The 26,475-nt window shown below is 42.4% G+C and overlaps 1 protein-coding gene across 1 annotated transcript in view; it reads right to left on the reverse strand.

Moving 5' to 3' along the window:
* igf1rb (insulin-like growth factor 1b receptor) overlaps positions 1-26,475 on the reverse strand; it is a gene marked incomplete at its 3' end in the record, with an annotated part of 39,858 nt that overhangs the window by 10,836 nt on the left and 2,547 nt on the right. Inside the window, exons 2-5 of the mRNA XM_084000789.1 lie at positions 21,350-21,916; positions 1,760-2,063; positions 1,254-1,390; positions 353-497 (exon numbers count right to left, since the gene is read on the reverse strand). Of these exons, the coding sequence (XP_083856915.1) occupies positions 353-497; positions 1,254-1,390; positions 1,760-2,063; positions 21,350-21,916 (1,153 nt within the window). The remainder of the gene's footprint in view (positions 1-352; positions 498-1,253; positions 1,391-1,759; positions 2,064-21,349; positions 21,917-26,475) is intronic.

Genomic DNA, 26,475 nt, shown 5'->3' on the forward strand with positions numbered 1-26,475 from the left:
AACAATGAGGTCTGTCCAACAAAACATAAGCTCCAGTCGGGGCCGGACAGTCAAAACACGACCTTTGTCTCATCAGCCAACATTTGAATGATAACCTTGACTTGTTGTCACATTAGAAGAAGAAAAACTCTACACTCCTTGAACTAAACTACACTCCTCACATGAATGCAGCAACAAATCAGATTCCTTAATGTTCCAACATCCACTGGAATAAATCATCATTGTGTAAGAGGACCGAGGAGTGGAGCCGACATCAATCTCAGCTGTGAGCTGCTGTGCTGGGGTTCAAACTGAGGGTTTTGTGTCTCTGTGTGTTCATGATTAAATGTGTGTGTGTTGTGTGTGATCCTACTCGTCCAACAGGGTTTCTCCATCGATGTATCTGAGGCTGCGGAGGAAGGCCAGGGAGCTCAGGGTGTGGGAGTGTCGGATCCGCACGTAACCCGTCACCCTCTGGATCAAACCTGTGAAACTCTCCAGCTCTGCCACCATGTTGTCTAAAACACACAGACGCACTCTTGTTATTACTTATTCACCACCCTGCCCTATTAGTCTATTTATGTAGTGTTTATGCACTCAGGTTTTATTACTGACATAACTGGGTTCATGTTCGCTGTGGTTGGACTGAACTGTAAATCTCGCTTTTATATCGTATGCTGCGTAAAACTTGAGGAACTTGTACATTGGACGTATTTCTTTAGAGGTGTGTTTTACTGGAAACTACCTGCCTCATTTGCCTCTTCCAGCTACCACCCAATTTTCCCTCTCATTTACTTCCCTCATTTATTCATTTTCCTTCTTGCCTTATGCTTCTTGATTGTGATTTACTGAGCAACACCTGGAAATTACACAGCTCCTTCTCTTTGCAGACCTCTTGGATGCTGACAAATGCATTTACAACACAAATACAGAAACTGCTTTTGTGTGGTGTCTGATGAATAACTTCATTATCATTATGTTTTTATCTAAGAATCAAAGTGGATACAATCATTCTTCAGACAATTATGTTCTCCTGGAAATCAGACATTTGTATTATTATAACACCACATGCTCAAAGACGGTGGTAATGTGCACAAATATGTCTCTTCTTGATTGCAGGAAAAAGTGGAATCATCTCCTTCTGTCTTCAGTGATGGTTTAACAGTATGTGACTAACAGGTCGGAGGACACGGTGGAGTGAAGTGGTGAAAAAGAAGCCTGGAAATGTTAGTCATCAGCTGTCGTGTTGCGTTGTGGGACGTTGCAGAACTTACGGCCTCTGCGGATGTTGATATGCAGGTTGCCTTTGATAACGGTGCAGCCTTTGAGAGACTGAGCAGCATCCATGGAGTCGATGACCTTCTCCTCACATACTTTATCACAGAGACCATCACAGGCTGAACAGAACATACTGGGGACAGACAGGAAGAGATATCGAGAGACCATGTCATTTCACAGACACTCCGTTTGGTTGAAGTCCTAAAGTGCTCCCCTGACCTTTTAGGTTTTATTTCTGTCCCTGAAACATTTTACGTCAGTGTTTTACAAGAACAGCTAAATGATGTCTAGGACAGGTTCCCAGATTTAACCAGAAACGTTTATTATATAAACTAATGGCCCTTTATTGTGGCTGTTGTTTTACACTGTTCTCACCCTGATGAAACTTCAGAACAGAAACTAATAGCAGGGTGTGGAACTGGCATCAGTGTCAGGCCAACAATAAGAGCAACTCCACCCTGCGGCTCCATTTCAGCCGAGCTCACGACAGACTGCAGCTCACCTGTTGGGTGCAGTGCGTGTGTACCCAGACGGGCAATCGGGCATGCACTCGTCGCCGTGGATGATGAAGCTGTCGAATTCGGGGAGGTGGACTTGTGAGCAAAGCTCGGCGCTGATGCAGCGCCAGCCCTCAAATTTGTAGGTGCCGGGAGGGCAGTCGGCCACACAGCGCCCTTGGTGGTAGTAATGCACGCATGCGGCACATGCTGTGTCACTACCAGGGACTGTGCAGCTGCCTAGACACTGAGGGTGGCAGCACCCGCCGTCCACTGTGCATGCTCGCCGTCCACACTTCTCAGGGCACTCTGGATGGGAGACAGAAGGGGGGGGGGGGGGGGGGGGGGTGTTAGTGTTGGATATGATCTGTGATCTCATTTGGATTCCTCTGGTAGAATATCCACTTATGTGATATTTGTATTTACACTTTAAAGTGGCACAAACCACAGTTAATGAGCTATATTTAAGCAATTTATCAGATGAATAGCTTTACATTAATAAATTATATTCCATACCAGAGCTTTGACAGAATGTTTAATGTTTCGAGATTTCAAGACACTTTATTGTCAGTGCACTGGTGAAACAACACAACAAAATTAAGTTCAAGCAACAATCCATCCATTTGTAGAAATAAATGAGTTCAGCCCTCCGGTTTTGTTTAATACCAGTTTAGCGTTTCAGTCTAGATCTGCTGTGGCAGGTGCGATTGACCCTTTAAAAGATGTGGTTCACATGCAGAATGTCAAATGTCAACACTGAGGCATTTGGATGATGATGGTGATGATGATGCAGCACTATGTGGTGTACCATCAGTTATAGAATATGTGGTTGATAATTTCAGCCTATTTCAGACAAAACTGCAAAATATTCAGTGATTCCAGCTTCTCAAATGTGAGTTTGCTGTTTTTCTTAGTTCCATGTATTTGTAAACTGTATTTTTTTAAATCTATTTTTTCTGGTCAGGCAAAAACAAGGCAAATGCAGACACCACCCTGAGCTCTGATGGACATTGTTTATTATTCCATTCATCTTAGAGACTTACAATAAAAGGGGCATTCCCCTCTTTTAGCAAACGTAACAGTGCAACAAACAAACACATCCAGTCAGTCCTCAGTTTAAAGAAGCTTCTGGCAAGATGCTATTGGCTTCAGTCCTGAAACAATCCTGAGTAATGACTGAAGATTACAGCTTGTAAATCACAACAACAACAAAAAAAAGTCAGGGAAGATGTACAGGCTGCATGTGCAGTCTGCAACTCTGCGTGTACGTTTCTTTTTGTCATGTAAATGTAGCTACAAAACCAGTTCCAACAAACAACAAGTCAGGGATTTTGTCTAACACACATTTGTTGGTGTTGAGCCCAGTAGTGCTGCGTGAGGCTCATCCCAGCTTCCCACAGTGACAAGAGCATCTCCGGTCCGGGTTTTCCAACAAGCACTGCTACAAATAACTCTCCTTCCAGTTGCTGTGGTGTCCCTTAAATAAAAGGATACTGTAACTGATGACAGGAAAAACTGATTGAGGAGCTCCAAAAGGAAAACACCGTACTGACCTGCGTATGGAAGCGAGCCACACCTCGCGGCAGCTTTTGTCTCCGCGGATTCAATTCAACATGATAGAGACAGACCAACCCTAAAGCCACTAATTACATTAGTAGACGCACACCTTCAAACAGAGAGTGGAGAACCTCCTTGAACTAAACTGAAGCTCAGAGGAAATACCAACAATAGAGGCTCCATTTAGCCCATTACCACCGCATAGTCACTGAAAAAGAAAGAGAAAACTGTTTAGCATCCACCCTTAACCCAGCTTTACTGACAACACAAAAGCTGATCCACACAGAGTAACGTTCGAGACCTTCAAAGCGCTTACACTGTCTGCCACAGAAACAAACACTAATTGCTATGGAAACACTGAAAATCACTGCTTGAAATTATTTGTGTGTGTTAGTGAGCACAGAGTCCTGTAAGGCATAAACAAAGGGGGCCGGGATATCTGAACAAAAAAACAACTAAACTGTAATTTTGATTATGTCATCTGCCCCGCTAGGCCAGGGCTGTGTTTAAACAGAAACCAAACAAAGTGAGGTTATGGGAAATGATGTGTCGTTTATAGGATAAAACACTGAAACGCGTTTCAACACGCAGCCTCCACCACCTGTGTCAAACACAGGAAGGCTAGTGGAGATACTTACTGTTACTACGCCAATTTAGATCTACTGTTTATCCAGAATCCATGTTTCACTCATCATACTTGGTCTTGTTTCGTAGCTGTATTCAAAATGGGCAACATGGCGTTGAATGAGCTACATATTGATTTTAAGGAAATAAAACAGATGTCAAATTAGTATGGGAAAGGATTCCCAAAGTCTGAAACAAACAACGTTTCCAAACCATCTGCTTGATCTTTTGATCTTTACAGCTATAACTTGGAGTTCAACACTTACACGTACGTTTTTCAGGAAACATCTTGCCTGTTGTGTGTGCCAGCAGCTCAGCTAAATAATCCACTAATTACCTCAAAGAGATCGTATGTTTACCCTTTTGTGCTCACAGAGACAACTGTTTGGGATGTGGCAGTGATGAACAATTAAAATAAATATTATCGCAATCACAATATGGCCAAGTGAAACATCCAAATCAAAGGATTCACCCAATCTATGATCATACTCCAAAAACAAGTGATCGTGCTGATTTGGTATAAGACTCAACACAATTCACATCATCACTTTTTTCCCCCCCAGTTGTAATCATCGGTCAAAAAAAAATCTCAAAAGGATTTCTTTGCAGATCGTTCACCACTAACAGAAATAAACACAGGGTTTTCAATCTGAGCTCCAGCCCCACAAGAGCTACCAGGGGTCGATGTTTTCCTGTCTGCAGTTGCCCTCATTATTGAGACTCGAGACTCCCCACTGTGAACCTTTCCACACTCCACCAGTCATTTTGCAGTGTACATGATAGTCTATTGTACACATTTAAACTCTTGATTGATTTATATTAAAGACATTTAAGGTCCTTACTGCTTATATGTTGAAGACCTAATTGGCAATTAGGCAGCTTCTGATTTTGATTTGTCCGAGCATCAGAATCACACGCAGTTACTTTTCGGACCAAATGCTGCGGCTAGGGAAAAAACACCTTTATATTGCGTAATCGTCAATTCAGCACATATGCTCAGGAAATCCTTAATTGTAATGTCAATTGCAGACTTACAAACAAACAAAAGAAATCAAAATGTATCTGTGTGCTGCCAGCCAGTTTGCTCTTTCATTTGCAGCAGGTGGGCAAACTGAAAGAGGAAGAAATCTAGTTCCCGTATGACAGAAAGCCCATCATCAGGCAGTGACCATGGGATGACCTTCCAACCCGCCTCCTGACTGACATGGAGGCCAATCAGAAACTTCAGATTGTGTGGTCCCACCAGCCATTCAGCAGGCTGTTCGTGCTCAGCAGGAGACAACCAGTGCTGCATTTCTCTGGCACAGAATGTTCTTTCTCTGCTCCGAGCCCCCGCCACCCACCGACTCCGTGTCGCCCTCTGACCTCTGTGATGGGCTGATTGGAGCTATGTTGGAAAGGTGTAATTTTGCAATGTGATAATGTAAAGCCCTGGGGCTGGAGGGGAGGTAGGAGATAATCTCCATCTGAAGTTTGGCTCTGGTTGGAGCTATTGGTCTGGATCCTCCTCACTCACTCACTCACTCAATGACCAGTACAGGGTGGTCAGAGGTGGAGGGGTGGACGGGTACATAGTGTACCTCAGCACTCCACTGGACGCCTGCCACATAATAGATCCCAGATTTTTATCCTCTCTCCCCCCCTTACTACACTCTCAGAGACAGGTTGATGCAGAACTGCAGCAAGAGGGAGTGAGACGGAGAGGAAGGAGGTGGACAAAAATGTGTAGAGGCTAAATGAAGAAGAGAAAGAACCGCAGAAGAGGAGGAACGTAGAAGGAAGGGGTTAAACACAGAGACACAGAGACACACACACACACACACACACACACACACACACACACACACACACACACACACACACACACACACACACACACACACACACACACACACACACACACACACACACACACACACACACACACACACACACACACACACACACACACACACACACACACACACACACACACACACACACACACGCTAATGCAGAGAGGGAGAGAGAATCATATATACACTATCTTAGAGTGTAAAATTGGACCACATTGGGTTCAAGAGCATTAGGAGAAGATATCTGCTCATCACAGCGAGAGAACCCCAATAATTTACAGCGGAAATTTAATCGTTCATGTTTTTGTTGTTGACTGACTTTTATTCATTTTTATCTACATGAATGTCACGTTTCCCGTTATTATTTCCCGTGTCCTTACTTCAGACCGAGCGAGTTATTTCGAAACTTAAGGAGTGAGTTGAGAAAGTTAAATGTTGCGCAGTAAAAGTACTTCACCTTTTCCATTCTGTCATTACGCAGCAGCGCTCTGGCTGTGGGATAAAGATCACTGCTGTGGGTCAAAAACGCCGATACAGGGCTTCCAGGGAAAATTAAATACCAGCCCTGTAGGAAGGTCGACGCGGAAACGCACACCTGACTCTGACGGATGGCGGGAAAGTGTCTCGGTCTGCATTGTTTGAACAAATTTGTTTTAGCAACCGCTTCTACAAGTTATAAACAGGCAGGATTTAAATAGAGCTTCAGTCCTCTTAGGTTGCGATATCTCACAGGCTGGTTAAAAGTAAACTGCTGTTTCTCTCTCTGTGTCTCTCGCTCTCATGATCAGCTGATCAACCAAGAATTAAAAGCCTTTCTAATTGTTAATCCTTGTTTTCAGCCCCCGTCCTCGGGGTGATAGGAACAGGATGTACCACACAGACTCAGAGCTGCTATGATGACGCTCCAGGCTTTAACAGTATGTACTACTCAGCAGCACAGCACAACAATAACAGGCAAAGGCAGATGTCTAGACTGATGACAGCACAGTTGATTCAAAAACACAGATACTGATCTGCATTGGCTTTGATTCCAGCAGCATCAACCGGAAATTTAACTGTAAATATTGCACAGGTTTAACCTTTAATGCAAAGTTAGTGTATAAATAGACTTCTTTTGGAAGTCAAGGTGTTCTTATCTTAACACATCTAAATTATATAATAATTATAGTTAATACACTTTAACTATGTTGATAGATTCACAATATCCACGGATTTACATTTGAGTTTTTGGTCAAAAGTCAAACCTCAGCTCTACATCAGGACATCATTTTTGCAAAAAGAAATACTTATCTTTGTTATTACTTGAAGATGATTAAAGAGGCTTCTTAAAAATACTGAAACTGAAAAGTTTTTATAGAAAAAAAGTTAAATTACTTACATATAAGGTTTTACAGACTTTACATGACAGGATGACTTCTTCAGTGTGTGCGCAGCTGAAGCTTTCACTTTAGGGCCTTTGACGGCTTCCTAGATCCTATTTGTGATGTCACAACAACATCTTGCAGATACACGTCCAAAGAGCATTGAGAAGAGAGAGACGTTCCTTCCTCAGTGACGAATGTGGAAAAACAGCTTCTAGTATTTGCTTCCCTCATAAGTCATTCTACGCAAAGAAGCCCAAGCATACAGGTAGAAGTGACACATATTTGAACACTGGGGTACTTAAAATGTCCTACCTCACATTACTTTAAACACCTGTGGTGATGACGTTGCATGAACCTCTGTATGAGCTACCATTAAGGGTGGTGGAGGAGCGACTTTCATGAGGCCATGGCTGGTATGAGTCCACATAAACAGAGGGAAAGACCACAATCCTGATTCTCTGCCACTGTCTTTTTGGAGTAATATTCAATAAAAAATACAATTCAGTGTTTTAATAAACAAATAATACATATACATTTGCCGTGTCACTTAATACAAAGGTCAGTGATTCCATTGGGAGCGTTGAGAGATCAGACCTTGACCGTCACATCGCCACCACCAAAAATAACCAGGGCCACATGACTGTCACTGTTACAACTGGCCAGCAGACAAAAGAATATCGATCCACACCATTTCATTCATCAGTATTAAACCTTCATTCACTGTATGTGAAGCTTTGACTCTCAGCCTGAACTCAACTGGGTCCAAAACCAACAAATTTGGCTGTGATGTAGCTGTAATTTCTCATTTTTGCCATCTAAAACCTAACCTGCACACTTCACAGTCTGACATCCAGATGACTCCATCCCATACGGCCAACGTACAGATCTGGATATGGATGTGTTAAAGTTTCCATTATGTCCCAGCTGTTGATGCTGTGCAAGAATAGTAGGTTTCACACTTACAACAGACCAGCTCCTCATGTTTCCCTCCATCACCTCACCATCACAAGTGCCACTAAATGAGTAAATTGTGTCACAGATATGAAGCGGACATGGAGGACCACCAATTGATGCAATGTTTTGGGTATACACAACATTTGTACATGGTGTTGGTTTTGTGCATCTGCTGCCTTGCTCAACAAGAACTTTCTTTTAGATTTATAACGTTTTATTTGTCATTCAAAACTGATGAAAAAGAAGACGTTTCCAGATCCACTTTTTTTTTTTTTTAAGTTTTGTGTGCGAGTACCCGGCTGTTTGATGTGAATGAGGGTGGAAACTGTCCTCCTTGTCCCCTTTCCAAACTCCACACACTCCATGTTCTCCTGGTGTGTTCCAGTACTCAGGCTCAATTGGGAAATAAACAACACCAATGTTCTCCTCAGAGAGAACAAGGTGATGATGGACAGAAAACACAACAATATTTCAGTGTTTCCAGTCTCGCACAAAGCTAGCTCTGTTACAACCAGACAGTCTGTCAGTGTGTAGGTTCAGTCAGTGAATCAGTCATTCAGAGAACCAGTCAGTCGGTAGCATGTGTCGTGTCTACAGGCTGATTCGCATCAGTAGAACAAGGATCTCCATTCATTCAGTCCATTCACAGCTCTGCACAGGCTGACCGGCACTGTCCCGTTCATCTCTGGAGCTTCCCAGCATACACCAGACATCGCAACCTGACCGTCGTCACGCCTGACGGACGGACGGATCGCAAACTGCTTTGAGCGACGAGAAAGAGTGAGCACATCATCAACCGTAAAGGCCACGTTAGAGGCGCTGAAAGCCCCAAACAATGAATATCACTATATTCAAATAAACCAATGATACACCAGAATGACACAGAATCACTGAAATTATTTTAGTTCTCAACAGTCATTGGCAGAAAAGGTTTCACAGCGATAGAAAAAGTGCCATGGTTTCATGGTCTATGTACTAGTTTGTTAGTTTCAGGAATGTGCTTAAAAAGGCTGCACAGCATTTGGTTGAAGACCATCACTGGTCACTGGAAACGGCACAGATGAGGTATAGTTTTCATTGGCTGTGGCTAAGTAGTTCTTTTTTTGGATCCCAATTAGATGACTCAGACACGGCTTCACTTGGGGCTTTTGTAATTAAATTAATAAATTAATTTTGTGTAAAAGGGAACTCCACAAGTTCTTCACTCAATGGAACTAGTCTGACATTTAGGTTTGTTTAACACCAAAACAGACACCTGAACAAGAAGAGGCAGGGTTTAAGCACCAGCTGCTTAGTCAAGGTAAAGAGCTGTAGTTAGCGCACGGTCGCTGACAGGAATATGAAAAGTAATACTGGATTTCCTCCTCCTCCCCCTCCCAGTTTAAGGACACGTCCCACAGGAGATGTGTGGTCTGAAGCTTCCTGTTGATAATTACAGTGTGTTCAGAGGGAAAAACACTTACAGAGGTGAGGCACTCTCACAACATCATTCCTGTTAGTGATGGAAACCTGGACATGCTTTTCTATGGCCCCTTCCTTTCAATAAAAAGGGGATTCACAGGGGGTGTGAAGATCCTGCTGCTTGTCATCTCATCACGTCGTATTTTACAAGGTGTACTGTAGCTCCTGAGACTGTAGATCACATCTCATTCCTGCTTACCCAGTGATGTGACAGCATGAATTCAGGTAAATCAGGTAGATGGTGTCTGATGGTCTAGAGTAGTGATTCCCATTATTGCCGGCAGTGGCTCAGTTGGTAGAGCGGCTCGTCCAATGATCAGAGGGTTGGCGGTTCGAATCCCGCTCTGTCCCGGTTGCTGCCGTAGTGTCCTTGGGCAAGACACCTTACCCGCCTTGCTCCTGATGGGTCGTGGTTAGCGCCTTGCATGGCAGCTTCCGCCATCAGTGTGTGAATGTGTGTGTGAATGGGTGAATGTGATGTACTGTAAAGCGCTTTGGGTATCGTTCAGGTATAGTAAAAGCGCTATATAAATACAAGACCATTTACCATTTTACCATTTGAGGATGAATGGAAAGGTTGTGGAGTAGTAGACTAATTTGGTGAAATATATGGGAATCTACATATTGCATATATAATATTATGTATTCAGGGTTGTACCAATGGACGATGGTATTATATGGTGCATAATTGCAATGGCAATTATGTAATAGTGACAGGCCTAGCACCTGACCAGGTCTGTTCCTGCATGTCATACTTAAAAGGGATAACGAGGAGTTTTGGAAAGCGATGTGTTTTCACACTACATTTACGATGAGCCTCCGCGCGCACGGTGAAATTCTTGGACCGGCACAAGATGGACGCCTTGCCAAGAATGTTTTCATTCATCAAGAATGAAAGTCAGAGGTTCGAAGACGATCAGATACCGTCGTAGTTCCGACCATGAACGGCAATTCGGTGGCGTTATTCCCATGACCTGCCAGGCAGCGTCCGCGAAACCAAAAGTAGGAAATGCTGGTCGGCTCGCCCAGCATTTCCACCACTAATAACAAAATAACGATAGAGACGAAACGATATATTTATCGAAAATGGACCCATTAACAAGTGTGGGTAACGTAGATTCATCCACATTAATATGAGACTTTTTTATAAGCAAATACAAACTCCTCGTTGCCCCTTTAAAAGAAAAATCAGTGCAGTGTTTCCCCTACAATTGCACAGCGAGAGCCGCCGCCAGGCCAAAAATATATATAATTGATATGCCAAAAATAAGCGATGTATCCATTCATTGAGAAATCAATAATCATTTCCGTTTGGGACCCTCTGTACAGCGCTGTTCTGCAACGCTAGTTAAGCTGCTTCATTACCTAGTAATGATGCGAGTGCGCAAGCATATTAGGGGATGTTGAAGGTTTGTAGCCATGGCGCCATTGAAAAAAACAAACAATATCGCGGGCGACAACTCAAGGTGACGCTGCAGTCATTCGGGGTTTTCTCGGTGGTACAACTGGGCCTGAAATTTTTTTTAGGGGCAACGCTGCCATGACATGTGAAGAAGGGTCAAACTAGCAGGCTGATGATACAAAGTGGTTTGGTGTGGATATGATTAAACATCTGCAAAGGGTCTGTGTTTGTGTCTGTGTGGGTGGGCATGTTGCTACAGGGCACTGGTGGTGAGGAGATGAAATATGAACCAGTAAGCCCAGTGTGAAGGCTTATCAGACACAAAGGCGGCTGCAGTTTATTTCCCTTCAAGGCAGCATTATACATCTCTAGGAAGTTGTTACAGCAGCATTAATTTTCACCATCTTTTTTTCACCCTTCCTATTTTCTGCCATAGTTTAGAAGATCTGACACACTTTTAGGAGAACTGAGTGAATTTCACCTAAGAATGAACTTAGGACAACCACTACTTTTACATTCACATCAGTAGTAAACTTCCACATCAGTGGCAAAATAACTCTGTGGCACGTCACAGTTTGTTAGATGAGCAGCTCAGCTTATCATAATATGGAAAACACTCTTTGTTTAAGCTAGTCTAAATAGAGCTAACGGTTAACCTTGTGGAACTTGTTGTGAACAATATCTGTCAGATCAGCTGACACATCAGGATAACTACAGACAAAAGGAATTCCTGGCATCCCCCTGCTGACTGGCCTTCAAAAGACAAGACAAATTAAAAGGGAAAAGGGTTTGAAGGGATAACAAAGAGAGACAATGAGAATCACTACTGATTGTTTAGTCTGGGTCAAGCGACAAGACTGTTGACATATTGGAATATTTGACCTTAACACACACTCTGCATGCCAATCTGTACCACAACAACACTTAGGCCAAGACTAGAGGTCACAACAAAGTTTTATTATTTGAAAGAAACTTCACTAAACCCAAAACTTCTCTATATTAATATAGACAACTGTATCAACTGTAAGATTACTGACGGTGTAGTTATAAACACTTCTGATTATGCATTCTGTGGCCTTGGATCTTCACAAACTATACAAACCAGGCCATATTAGGTCCTGTAACATTTTCACTGTTCATCTAGCTCCGTTTGCCTTTCTATGGGAAAATGTCAAAATACTACCAACAACAAGACCGTCTCAAGCACTTGCGGATCACTGCTGTTTTCAGTAAACAACTTGTGTTCTTCATCACGATGTCATCCCTTACTGCTCTGAAAGTGTTTTAATTCAAGTATCTGACCCTTAAAGGGCTGAAACATTTGTTGTTAATGGAACAAATTAAGCAGTCAAACTTCATAGTACACTACAAACAAGACAATATCACAGAAATTCGGACAAAATATCGCAGAGCATGTAGCCAGGAGAAAAGGCCATCAAGCCCATGGCTTTAAATATCAACAGACACCATGAACCTAATCCTCACCTTACTGTCGCTATAAACGTTGCTGCCCCAACAGATTCATGTCTCAAAGCTACAATTAATCAGTGTTTTGAAGTCCTGCGACCATCTCAATACTTACTGAACATCAGTGCACTTTTAGTCTAAGTGTGCAAATTTAATTAGTGGGTCCATAAAGATTTTGAGAGAGAAGAAATCTCTGGTCTTATATATTTCACCAGTGCTGTTCCTCGTTCTTAGCATTTTATGCAACTAAGAAATCAACTGCAAAGTGGTCAGTCTGCTTCCTGTTTACATCAGCAAGGGAAGGCCCACTGTACATGAATGGCCGTATTTCCAGGTGTGTTTGTTTGGATGTAGAGAGATTGTTCCCGATATAGAGCTAAAGAGCTTGTCGAGATGAAGATAATTTTAGGAAACAATAGATAAAACAATAAGAATTTACATAAAAGTGATCAACTGTTTATGTTTGGTCCTTTTCAAAATGATGTAAAGCTGGTTACATACCTGACACATACAGAAAATGGAGGACTCTAAAGCCTTCAGCTGGGCCAAAGTGTTTTGCTTTTTTTTCTCGTTTCTTTTATTGTTTTTCCCAAGTGATCACAGCAGAGCGAGATGATGAAAAATGAAACTTTATAACAAAACATAAACTATTCTGACCAAATTCAACCAGCCTCAAATCCACAAACAAGAGACTCATCTCAGCCCCTGGTCACAGCTCATCCCGATGTGACGGTGTTAACAGAGCACAATTAAAGGCCACATAATTACAGTAGGCACTTCAACACAGCCAAACCAGTAATGTTCTCTTCCAGGAATTCCACGGATGGGTGTGACTGTTCACTAAAAGTAGTCATGGATGTGCCTGGTTTACAAAGCACCCCCTATAATTACCAGGCCTGACAGCCTCTGGGTTCTGGGTCAGGGTATGGGGTGCATGACTAGTTGTATGTCATCATATGTTGTGATTTTGGATGTGATGATCAATAACTGCATTTTCAAAATGCCTGTTGTGGATGAACATAACAAGGTGGTTATTACATTTCCCAAAGGATGAGATCATCATATTTCAATTATGACATTTTAGTGATGCTTACAAAAAGAGTTGGTCTGACCTCCAGATTCTCACCAATCATTTTACCAAACATGACTCAACCTAGACTCAACATGCGATTCCAAACAAAGGGCTGGATGTACCTTGGACACAATGATGTTATTAAGCAGGGCAGTTATCAAATTTTGTTTGTAGCCAACAGGTTTTTGTGCAGCTGCAAGAAGGGAAATGTACATCAAAAACAGGGATGCCGCCATCTAGGGCTGACCCAAAAAATTCGAAGCTTCGAAGCTCATCAGCTATTGTTACATTAAAATGAGTAGGCGGCCGCTACTTGGCATCCTGGAAACCTGCCTGATTTTGGAGATATGCAGTGTTTGTTTGCCATTAGCTACTCTCATTATTTCCACTACGATCGCGCACCCCCGCAGCCGTCGAAGCTTCGATTTTGATCGATTTTATGTCCGCGAATATTCGATTATCTAAATATGATAATCGGGACAGCCCGACTGCCATCACATCAGTACCAATAACCTATGAGCAATGCATTGCAGATGCTGTATAGTTTATCAGCCTCCAAATTGTTGATTTGTTTTGGTTACATGTCAAGAACTTCCACAGCCAATAAAGTGGGAGTCAGAACCACACTACACAGCACAGACAGCTTCTCTCAGATGTAGACACCAGCGTATATGAACCATAGGTGACTGGTTTTGAGGTGATTGGTGATGAGAAGTATTCATTTCCGATCTACAGCAGCCATTTAACTCGCATGAAAGAACAGTCACGATATAGAGCAGTGGTCGCTGTTGCCGGTGTGTTTTTTAAAATAGCGAGTTTTTTGTGTTAGATCTCGTATCCATGATTTTTCTAGTGACGACACTCTGCCCATTCAGGGGCTGACAGTCATTGACATCATATTTTAGTATCGGCTCGGCTCATTTGGAACCTTGCCAGAGGCAATACCAAAAAAAGTATCAGGTAACCATACAAGATTGAGAAACACTTGAACATACAAGAATGAGAGAATGAATTTTATACCATAATCTTCGCAGTCAGCAGATCCACTGACAGTTCAACACCTATGGGAGATTTTGGCCCAACAATGCAGTGCTCTTCACCACCATCGTCAAAACATCAAATGAGGGAATATATTTTGATGATCAAGTCTCCAGTAGCATTCAAATCCTCCAAAGCAAAACAAAGTAATCACATTTAATGAAACTGTAGGTGCCTTTTGGTGAAAAAAAATGAGGCAGATGAATGTTTAGGAAACTAATTGGCCCTATGGGTCATAATTGCAACACTTGTTGAGGGAAGACAGAACATTTTTCAAATAATGGAAAGCAGGCGACTGCATTACACTAAGCCAGCGTCACCAAACCGCAATCAAGTGAGTGTGGGTGTCTGTACATTATGGTATTGAGCTAATCATAGTGGAGATTAGATAGACATCAGCAGGAACTAGTAGTCGCTGGGCTTCCTTAAGCCCTAAGCGCTGGGTCACACAAGTCAGACAGTCTGGATAACACCACCGCTCCACTGGCACAAGGCCAATGTATATACCGGATAATGTCAGTGGTGTGTGTGTGCTGTTCTTGTATGTAGTTGTTGCGTTTATGTGTGACTATGTACTGTACTACTCTTCTCAGAGAAAGAAAAGTGCAGTAGTTTTATAACTGACCTGCACAACCCACTTCAACATGTGATGCCAGCTGATTTGAACTCTCAGCTAAAACCTTGTGGAGCAACAAAACTGCTGCGTATCCATCAACGCCAACATCACTGTCTTATTACATCACACCATCATCTCTTTCCTTTCCCTTCTTGTAGGGTCACCATGAGAACGGATACATCGGTAACCAATGCCAACAGGCAGAAAATATGACGATACTGATATTCAATTTTGCCCTCAACGGGCAGTAGCCTACCGATCTCTGTTGGAACTGACTCGCGCAGTATACGTGCCTGAGTCTGAAGGGCTGGTCTCGGTGCGGCTACAGTCGAACTCTGGTGCAGTTTGTTTGTTATGTGAACGTGGCAGGACCTCAATCCGCTCCAACTGAAGCTTGAGTCATGTAAACATGACCACGGGTCTTTTTCCGGTCAGTCGCCATGGAGAGTGTGATGCGACAGTAATAAAGTAGTGAAGTTGTAAGTACATGGGTTCTGCTTTTTGATTTTTATCATGATATCAAATGAGTATCGGGAATCATGGAAATTCCCGGTACCGGTATCAACTACTGAAATTCAGGTATCATGACAAACCTACCTCCTTTACTCTTTCAATATACTGTTTTTCATCCTGAAATTGTGTTTATTCCTGGACCAAATGCCTATTTTGCCCATCACTACTGTGGATTACACATCACTTCTGCTTGTAAGATATTATGAGACCTCTGTTTCACATCCAAACACTCTGCTAACATCCAGTCAGTTTTGCTTGATTAATGGTATTACTGACCTTTCAGCACTCTCTTCAAAGCCTGTGGCTGTGAGGAGAAGTCTCACTATCCTCTCTAGTTATTGGTGTTAAGACAGCCAGTGATGTTAAAAATACAAAGTTATGGTATACATTGATTTTAAAATGTTACACAAAAAACATGTTCATCTTTCATTCCAATGTTGTGGCTAGAGGTCCTATACGTGTAGATATAAAAAAGACTAGATGGCTCAACCGGTGCTGCAGCCCAATGGCATTGCGTCGCCACACGGCCGCCACCTTGCATCACTCTGCTCGCTCCCTCATTATGCGGTGCATGTTCTACTAAAATAACCAGAACTTGCTCAGTTTTTTGACCGATTTTCAAACAGTTTGGTTTGTTATGAACGTCAGAAATGCAGGTATGATACAGCATACTTCAAATCACGAATAATTCTAATCATACTTTTCTATGAAAGTAACTCTATAGTAACATTATGCAAATAGTTAAAGTAATAATATACGGACAAATGCCTGTGAGTTACGTCTACACGTAGTCCGATCCCCTTTGTCCTTCAAACGTTTGGACCCAATCTGACATGGACTTGGTGGAAAAGCTACCTGAAGCCCACGTGCATGAAGTAGCAACATGATGCACTTTGAATTAAAGGAGCAGAAATTAAATCCTGTGGTAAAGCTCTGGTCTATCCAGACCTTTTGGGACATCTGCAGTAGTACCAAAACTGTAACTGATAGACTGTAGAATTCATCAGTTCTCCACATTTACCTGTGAAGACCTTGACTGTGTATTACACCAGACCTGTAGCCGATGTCTGACCCTCACTGCAGCCGACTCGGGAGAGACGAAAAAATAATTATGACTGACAATACACAATTCAAAAAGTGCACGGAAAATGTGTCACGGAAAGGTGGATCAATGAAGCAAATGGGTTTCAATAACTCGTTCTGGAGGCAGCTTGTCTTGGTCCAGAAATCTAAACACAATTCGACACCTGAACACAGTGTGGACTCATCTCAGCTACCTGACCCACTGTCGGCCACACCGGTATAGAGTAAAAGACTCCCAACTCAAGGTCAAGCACAAAACAGCTGGTTCACTATGAAAACCCCTGAAAACACCAGTAAGACAGAAACTGAGCACAGACTAGTTCACATCAAGAAAATAAATGTTTTAAAAAGGAGCCTCACATTTAGCACTAGAGAAGCACTGGGTAAATAAACACTGGATATACCACATCCAAAACCAATCAGAAAACAGGAGTGGGAGGGGGGGGGCTGGGACCGGGGGCACAACTCACTCTATTTAACCCCCGTTCACATGCACAGACGTGTGTCTTCCTGCTAGACAGCTGATCATGCCTTTCATGTGTCATGCACAGTTTCACTGATGCTGCAGTTATGTATTCTGCTCTTGACTGTGTAGAATCACAGTGGTACATGTTACTGTAAATACAGAGTGAGAACAAACAAAGTTGTTTTTTTTTTCAAATGAAATCATGTGGTAGAATTAAACAGGCAGACTTATTTTAGAGGTGTTCTGATACTCAGCGTGTGATAGTTTGCTCTGAGGATTGGATTCCCGATCCCAGCCTTGGCCATCTGACTACAAGAAGCCTTAAATAATAAGCCTGAAATAAACATGTAAAACAAACACACTGCACGACACTGATTGCACCAGGGCCACACTGATGGGAACTAGGGATGCTCAGATTCATTTTAATAAAAAAAAGAAAAGAGAAAGATATCAGAGTTAAGGCTTCTAGTCACCTTTGCTTAATTCCCTGGTGTTTGCGTCTGAGTGAAGTGCAGTCCCTCCCTCCCACCCTGATCAATCTGCAAGTGGCCGATACAAAAATGAAACATGTTGCAAAACTTTTACAAAGTATGTGAGACTGACACAATGTACGCCATCTGAAATACACAGCACAAATGATCTCACTCAGAGATGATCAGTATAAGTGGCAAGTGTGTAATGCGGTTGTGGCAAGGACTCCCTTAATCACATCTGTCCAATCAGATGAATCCCTCAGCTAGCCTCCAATAAAACACCGTCAATTTGGTGGCGACTGTGAGGTTAGCTAGCACGATGGTAGACAAACTGTAAATTAACACTTCCATATTTGTTTATTTATCGCAAGTCATTGTGGATTTTCCTCACACTGCGCAGGCCTCAGTGTGCGGCCTACCATATCTCTTTTCTTTTTTGATTTAACCACTGGAAGTCGACAAAATGTCAAACTCAACTTGCTGGGGAGTTTCCATGCATGATTTAGATTTTGACTTGTAATACCTCGGTGAAGGAATAACTTTAGTCTTCATTAAACCAGAGGTATCAATTTACAGAGAGACAAAAACAGGTCATTCAAACATCAAACGCACTCTGTCTAAATGCGCACATTACTTTTGTGTACTAAGAATATTAATGAATGAGGTCCATTGTCTCATCAGGATATTATGTCAGCTGAGTGACTATAAATATGAATGAGCAAACACTGACATGTCAAGTATGGTAAATTAATCTAGTGGCAGGCTAAAGAACAACCCTGAAGACAATCCCTCTAGTTTAATGTGTAATCCCTTCAGCCGAGGGTTAACAAAAGACAAAAATTCCTTCCAGTAAATCCCAGAAGACCTACTTTGTACTTTAATGATGTGCTTTCATCTCCTCAGACCATACAAAGCACCGGAAAAACATCCCCCATGCTGTTCAATGTGTGAGCGTGTGTGCGGGTTTGTGTGTTTGAGAGAGAAAAAGAGAAACAGAGACAGTGTGTTTGTGTCCCAGCATGCACAGACATGGCTCTTCTTTAGAAGAAGCACATGAGTTATGAACGAGACAAAACACCCAAACCAGATTCCGCAAAACAAATGAGGGAAGTAAACACGGGAGAATGCAGCCCCCACCACCATGACTAAAAAACACTTTCCCAGAGACGAACACAGACTTTGAGCCCCTCTTTCCCTGTAACTGTTTTATGAATGTGTTCAGGCCGAAAATATGTCCAAACTGGGCTAGAGCTTTTCCCTTCCGTCATTTATTGATCCGATGAATGATCGGCTCTGAAAATACAATGCCTCTGAACACAAAGTTGACTCTCATGTCATCACTGTGCTGTTTGTGCTGTATATGGCCTGTCAGCAAGGTATTCAAACAATAGACCCCATATAAGACCACTGATGCTCGACTGAGAACCTTATCAAGATCATCATGATAATATATCCTCTTTGTAAGTAGCAGGAAAAACTGTGCCAAAGTCAAATAAACACATATACCAGCAGGCTTTCTCTCTTTATTGTTCCATACGACACAACACACGAGTGTCTTAGTACAGGCAGCTTCTAATTTGCAGGTACCAGAGCTGCCAGACACCACCATGAGGCAATCAGCACTGTTTGGTCAGCCATCTCAACTACTCAGCCGTCGGCCTTCCTCACTTTAATGAAGCCTGGCTTTACTACCACCAGACTTCTCCAATAAACTGCCTAATAAATTGCACAACAATGCGGCCTCTGCAGTGAGAGCAGCGGAGCTCATGTTGTCTGAGATCAATTCTGTTTTCAGGCAGCAGCAGCGGCAACTGATGGCCCATTTGCCCCGGCTGACACACTCCCTCTGGAGCCCAGTCGACTGCTTTTGCATCGTTGCGGGGTCATTCTCCACGTCTTCTATATTTAGTCTATTAGAACTTAACAAAACATGTCAACCTCTTAGAGAGGTGGTTGCCAACTCAACGGCGATGGATTAGCCCATGCCTAAACGTATCCAATCTCCCAAGTCAGCCGGGTCCTGAGATATCGCCAGGGACAAACTGCGACCATGAGGCTTTGCAGTTAGGGTGGTGAAATTACAGACTCCCCCATGTCTTAGGATAGAAGGAAAGAAAGGAGTTTTTTTTTTTTTTTTACCTAGGCAATGTTTCAACTGTGCTGGCACCAGTTGGTCATGAGTATGATGGATCATAGGTCTGTGACTGTGAGCATTTGATGGCATCATACAGCAGCGAACTGGAAGAGCAGCTGCAGCATTAGTGCTTTAAGTGATGTTAACAATGTTTTTGTAGCACTAAGTAGTAGAAATAACTGTTGAAGTCTTAGTTGGGGGTTGTTGGCTAGTGAAACCTGTTACCAACATGACCCTAGTTTCAATATAACCAAAACCAAAGGCAGATTCTGTGTTTAATTTCAAGAGCCAAAAGGTATTACAGAGAAGAACTTTCACCTGATGATAAATAAAATGTTGACGATATGAGGATTACAGCTCATTTGACTGATGAATGAGAGTCACTAATGGGTCAAATAGATTAACAGAATTTTACATGGAAGTTTGCACCAATAAAGTGTTTTATTGTGGGTCCTATAGAGTTTGCCCGTTGGTGAGACAAATGATAAATAGCAGAGAGTTCTGCTCCTCCACTTGAGACCGCCTGGATCATCCTCCGACACCTCCATCCATCCGACATGTCTTCCTCTAGCACACTCCACCTCCGGCTTCCTTTTCCAGCATAGCCGCACTCTGCCTCTCCAACAGCGCACAAAGCAGGCCAGGCGTTTGTGTGTGTGTGTGTGTGTGTGTATGTCAGAAATATTTGCATCTCTGTGATATGCCTGTTTGTGTGTGCCTGCCCGTTTCCCAGTCTGTGACGAGTGTGTGTGTATATGTGTGTACATGCGTGCAATTCACACCAGTCCTGCGACAGTTTCATGTCACAAGACTGAAAACATCAACATGCTGAGTCTGCAGCAAGGCGCCAGTCACCAGGGAAACAATTCAGCCAGACACACACACTAAGTCAGCCAAAACACATTGTCTGAAACACACCAGCTAAACAAGCCATCTAAAACACTGCAGTCGTAAACACAAAATTAGAGGAAGACCTCACACTCGTTGTGCCTTAAGTAGTTTAATTAAACTGTGAACCATTGACTCTTTAAAAGCAGTTTGTTTAGGTTGCACCTGAATTAACCGTCACAAGACACCTGAATATCTGCCCTTTTTCAGAGAAGTGCATTGCACTGTGTTCCTGCAGGTAGCCAAACCAAAACACAAATTGTTGTATTTAAGTAAACAGATGCTGACATTTGACAGCCAACAGTTGCTTATACTCAGAAAACCTTTCACGGCAACAAAAGGGGCCGAGGGGAAAACTGCAGTCTTGAACTGACACCTGTTTATCTCTTTCTTTGCGTGTTCTTGAGTTGAACAAACACACCTAAGATATATAAGAGCTGCAGAAGAGTCAATTACGCGTAGAATCCAACTGCTTTCCGGCCTCCTCGCGGCCCCAAACAAAACAGCTGAAGTAACATGTAGGCACTGGATAATTCATTATACTCCAAAACGTATATCTATACAAACCAGGCCAAAGGTTAGACTGTCAGCACAGTCCATTTGCAATTCAAATCCCTGATGAGCGTTCATGTGTGACAGTCAGCTTACCTTTCTGGCAGTGATTGGAATTCCAGCAGCGGTAGTTGTAGTTGTTGTTGAACATGGTCTTTCTGCACTGAGGGTTGTTCTCCATGATGCCCGGACAGACGTCGCTGCACTCCTTGGACTGCTTGTTGCCGGCGATGTAGTTGTTGAACTCGGCGTCCATGATGAGGGACCAGTCTATGGAGTCCAGGTAGCAGAGTTCGGGGTTCTTCTCAATGCGGATGGAGCCGCGGGTGATGTTTCTCAGGTTGTGCAGGCCGATGTCTTTCAGGCTGGTCATCTCAAAGATCACCAGGGCGTAGTTGTAGAAGAGGTTGCGTCCTCGGATGACGGCGAGGTTGGGAAAGAGCGTGCTCAAGCTGTCGAGGCCGGACACCCGGAATAGCAGCAGGTAGTCGGTGATCATGGTTAACTTGGGAAAGTGGAGGGTGCGGAAGACTTCCTGGTTGATGTTATTGTTGTTTTTGTCGCCGATGAGGAGGATCTGCAAGTAGCCCTCCACCACCGTGCAGTTCTCCAAACGCCTGAACTCACTGATGTCATTGCCAATGTCGATGCTGGGACCGCAGACTGCAGAGCAAAACAAAAAGAGAGAGTTAGAGGACTGTGTAATAGCTTCTGTTCAACAGTAACATACAGTGTGGTTGAAACCTTTTGCTACAATCCTTCCCATTTATATTGGCATAAATCAATATTCCATTATGGCAAAGTAGAAATAATGTTTGCAAATAATTTTTACCTTTTCACTATTTATTAAAAAAAAGGGAAAATGTTGATGTTAGTATTCAAACTCTATCCTGCGCCGCTTGAAACACTAGCTTAAAGTGCCTCCCATTAAAAAACTAACACCTAGTTTACATTATTCATATATTTGCTGTATCATTTTCTTGAGTGCTATCCACAGAAATCACATCACCATCAATACAATGAATCAAACTTGATCTTTTTAAGCTGAATGCATAAACAATGACATGAGAACACATTCTCGCAAATCATTTGGATATGTAGCGACTCACTCTGCAATAAATCGCTGTTAAGTGAAACAATAGACAAAACGATGTTCTCCATTCCTGAAATCATGATATTTATAAAGAGATGTTTACCCAGCACACTTTTTTTTATATTGACAGTACACTTGAGCCGTGCCGTTGTTGATGGAACATGTTTGCCTTGCTATTCTCATTTTCTATGCCAACTTAACATGGTGTGACAAAGTAAATTCAAGCTTGGGTTAACGCTACAATAAAGTTTGGATGGCTCTGCTTTCAGGTTATTGTTGCTTTTGTGTGTCTACCTAACATGACCCCGATATTTTGTCTCACAGTCTGCTTTTATGAAGCTTTCACAGTACAATGACATTAAAGGCCTGCAAAGTCTTATGCTAGAAAAGGCATCATCCATTAAAACATGTACACACTGCCAGATGAATAAATACAGTATTTGTGATCAATAGAAAAAGACAGCCACCGGTCACATGACCCAAACCATCAACAGGATCTGTTGATGGTTTGGGTCATGTGACCGAAGGTATATGAACACACCCAGCAACGCCAGAGGCGAACCTGACGACGCTGAAAGCGAAACGCGTTGTTCATAATAAAAGTATATCAGCAGAGTCTTATCAGTGTGCGGTGGCCGTCTTTTTCTATTGATTTTACGCACTCCTGCTACCCACCTGCACCTGAGGAACTGTGGCTGTGCAGGGAGATTTGCTTTAGTTTACAGTATTTGTGATACTAGTATTGTGGCTTGTTGAACAAAAGGCACAAAGAATCATGGGGGAGTTTCACAAGTGCTTTGGCCACATCATTCTTTCTGAAACAAGACTCCACGGTCACGATGGGAGCTGAGTTGTGAGGCACTGTGATACTCTTTTGCTAAGTGCTAATGTCAAGATTATATGCTGATGTGTCAACAGGTACACGTTTAATGCTCACTATCTTATTTTAGCATGCCAATTGGCACTAAACTCAAAGCCAGTGGAAGCGTTACAATGCAAGTAAAGAAGTTAACACTTTTCACTCAAAGCCATTTGTGTCAACATTATGTGCTGGTGGAAGAATCAAGGTATTAAAGTCAATAGAAAACATCACCAGGGATACACAAAATGTCAACACCAACTGTTCTGCTTTTCATGAAGTAGATGCTGAGATTTTTCACAGTTTAGGAGGGACATCTCAACATCAGGTGTACTTGCTGATGGCGCTCGATGAAAGGTGTGGGTATTGACACAGTCAGTGAGGTTCATCCTCTGGGAATCATGAACGTCATCACAATCCATTCAATATAGCTGCTCAGATTTCCCTATAGCTAGACTGCTATCATCCATAAAAACAATAGTTGTGAGTGTAGTGTAGCGCCCCCTACTGGGAAAGTCTCAACTTGTAGCAGTCTCCGTACATATTATGATCTAGTCAGCTGAATCTATGGCAGAAGTGAAATGTCTGGGCATCTGATCAAAGAGCAGACATCAAAAGGAAGTTGCCCTTTGATGTGAACAAATTGTAAAAACATGTATTTATGCTCTTTTATGTTTGCTGTAAAATAGATTTGTTCACATTTATTTTGTTTTTAACTTCTATAGTAGTACTTTTACTGAGACCGTCAGTAGAGTCTGATTCTATTTTGACGGAAAAATGCACTAAACCAAAACAACTTCAAAGAAGAGCTTGAAAACAAGGACACTGCTGTGGATTCTGTGTGGCTTCTCAATAATCCCAACCCACATGAGGAAAAGTTTGGTAGGGCATGGTGGTGATGATCGGTGTTGATAGGTGGAGTGTTTGCCTTTCCAGCTTTTACTCCCACCTGTGAGCTGTGCTCTAAACAATACTTAGCCCGAAGCCCCGGCAGCACCCATAGAAACATGGAGGCCATTATCGCACATCACTGTGAGGAGGATTTACACTTCAAAGGCTGCAGGGCAGTGAGTCATGGAAAACTCGCACCGACCAGCAAACAGGTTGTCACACTACCACTTTAATGCTGGTCTATAAAGTTTTACTGTACGAATGTGACACCGAGAGCTTTAGGAGGGACGATGCATTCCCAGCAAATGATAAATTGTTTTTTTGATTACAAAATTTTACAATCAAAACTGAGGGCTGGTGTTGCAGATTTAATGAGTGCAAATGAATGTCAGTTCTTCCTTATTAAGGGATTGCCCTATGAGCAAAACCTGGCATGAGAGGAATGTGCTTCTGGCTACACAAATTCCCACACATGTCCCACAGTTGTATATGTCACAGTATTATTTCAAGACTAACCGGTAAGTATAAAGCTACAGTGTAAATTGTTTTGCTTTCAACTTCCCGGACATTTTCTAACATTTAAGATATTATTAACTTATTTTGAAGACAACTGCTCCACACACTGATGTTGAATGTGAACATGAAAAATATGTGTTAAGCGACACCACTGCTTACAAAAATATATACTAGTTGTGTAGTTTTCCAAAATCTGTGTGATGTTTTCTCAGAGGAGACACTGCCAGAGGTAGAACACAGTTTAATTTCCAAAACAACACCGTAAATGGTTTCTGCTGGCGATGAGGACATTTTCCCACTGCTATACGGCATACCACAAACTGGAGATGGTCTCTAAATCATCAACTGTAGACAAATATCAAGTTTACATTTTCTGATTGTAACTTTATTTCAGTCAAATCAGTGACAGCAGGGTAAGGACTTGTTTTTAAATAAATGGAAACGATAGATTCAGTTTTACATATGATTTTTTCAACCTCAAATAAAAAGACCATTGACTGTGACTGACTGGTGTTCATGAACATGATGGCTAAATCAGGATCAGGATCTTTTAGTCATGCAGCTCAATGCCTGTAAACAAATCCCCTGAACAGCAGCACTAGAGTCACACACACGCGCACACACACAGAGGCTACTGTGATTGTGTTACACTATCCAAATGCACACCGCGGGTAAGTGATAAAACAAATTTATCTAACAAATATGTGAGAGTAGTATCTCTTCAAGAGAGTGAATAGCCCCTTGTTGATGACAGATGAGATACGGAAATATATTTCTGTGCAGATGACCAACTCTCTCACGTGACATTAGAAGGGATGGCAAAAAAAAACTAAACTCAGCTCAACTGCAGAGGTCGCTCCAACAGCCCAGCATCTCTTGTATAAAACAGGTATCAAATATTCCTGATGTCACAGGAGACCTAAATGCAGTTCAGAGAAAGGTGAGCGCTGTTTTTCCCTTGTCTCTGATCTTCAAGAGTGTCATTATGATTAAAGGTTTAACGGATAAATCTTATTTTATAACTTGGCTTTACAAACAGAGCATGAAGCAACAAGTGTAGGCGGCTGCAGGGCAGGCCAGGCATGTCATCCCCACAGAAGACATGGATTTCATACACTCTCAAGTGGATGTAAATTCTCACACATTAGTTACATTTCAGCCCCAATGTGACTTGAAATTGAAAACTCCCTGCATTAAATAGCATTATATCCAATTCCACTTAGCATATACACTTTACTCCGACTGATTCAGTCATTTAACATTTAAAGAACAGATAGTGTTTGTTGCTACTTTTGGTAGGTATTTCTAAGGACACTTTAAATTGTCCCATATTATTCCCCCTATGAGTAAACAATAGCCTGAATACCCAATACAAAAACCTTTAAAAGGGTATTACCTCTACTCTCACCTGCTTGTCACATTAGATTCAATGCTGTGGCTAGTCTACTGTAGCAGTGTGATGCTAACAAAATTGTTGTGTGTGTGAATTGGTGACAATGTGGTTCTGAAATTGAGAAGAGTTCAGAGCTACATGTTTTTCAACCTTAACCGCCGAGTGTTTAAATCTTCTGTCGACAGGACGCGAGAGCCTCGGCGTGATTTAAAGGCAGGCGGCAGCACAGTCAGTGCACTCGCATGGCTGTTTATGTCTTTCTCTGTAATCTTCTTGTCAGTGCAGACTGTGAGCGGCCCTCGGTGAGCTGCTGCATACCTGTTCATTCAATCCCAACACCCAGGCCCGTAAAAAGACACACTGCCTGGTTCTGTTACATCACCACAGTCTCGACGCTGCTTCACCCTCTATGGCCTCACTACTGCAACGCCAGTATGGCCATCACTCATGGGAACGGAGAAAACCCCACA

The sequence above is a fragment of the Trachurus trachurus genome (assembly GCF_905171665.1).
Source record: "Trachurus trachurus genome assembly, chromosome: 3".
Taxonomy (NCBI): domain Eukaryota; kingdom Metazoa; phylum Chordata; class Actinopteri; order Carangiformes; family Carangidae; genus Trachurus; species Trachurus trachurus.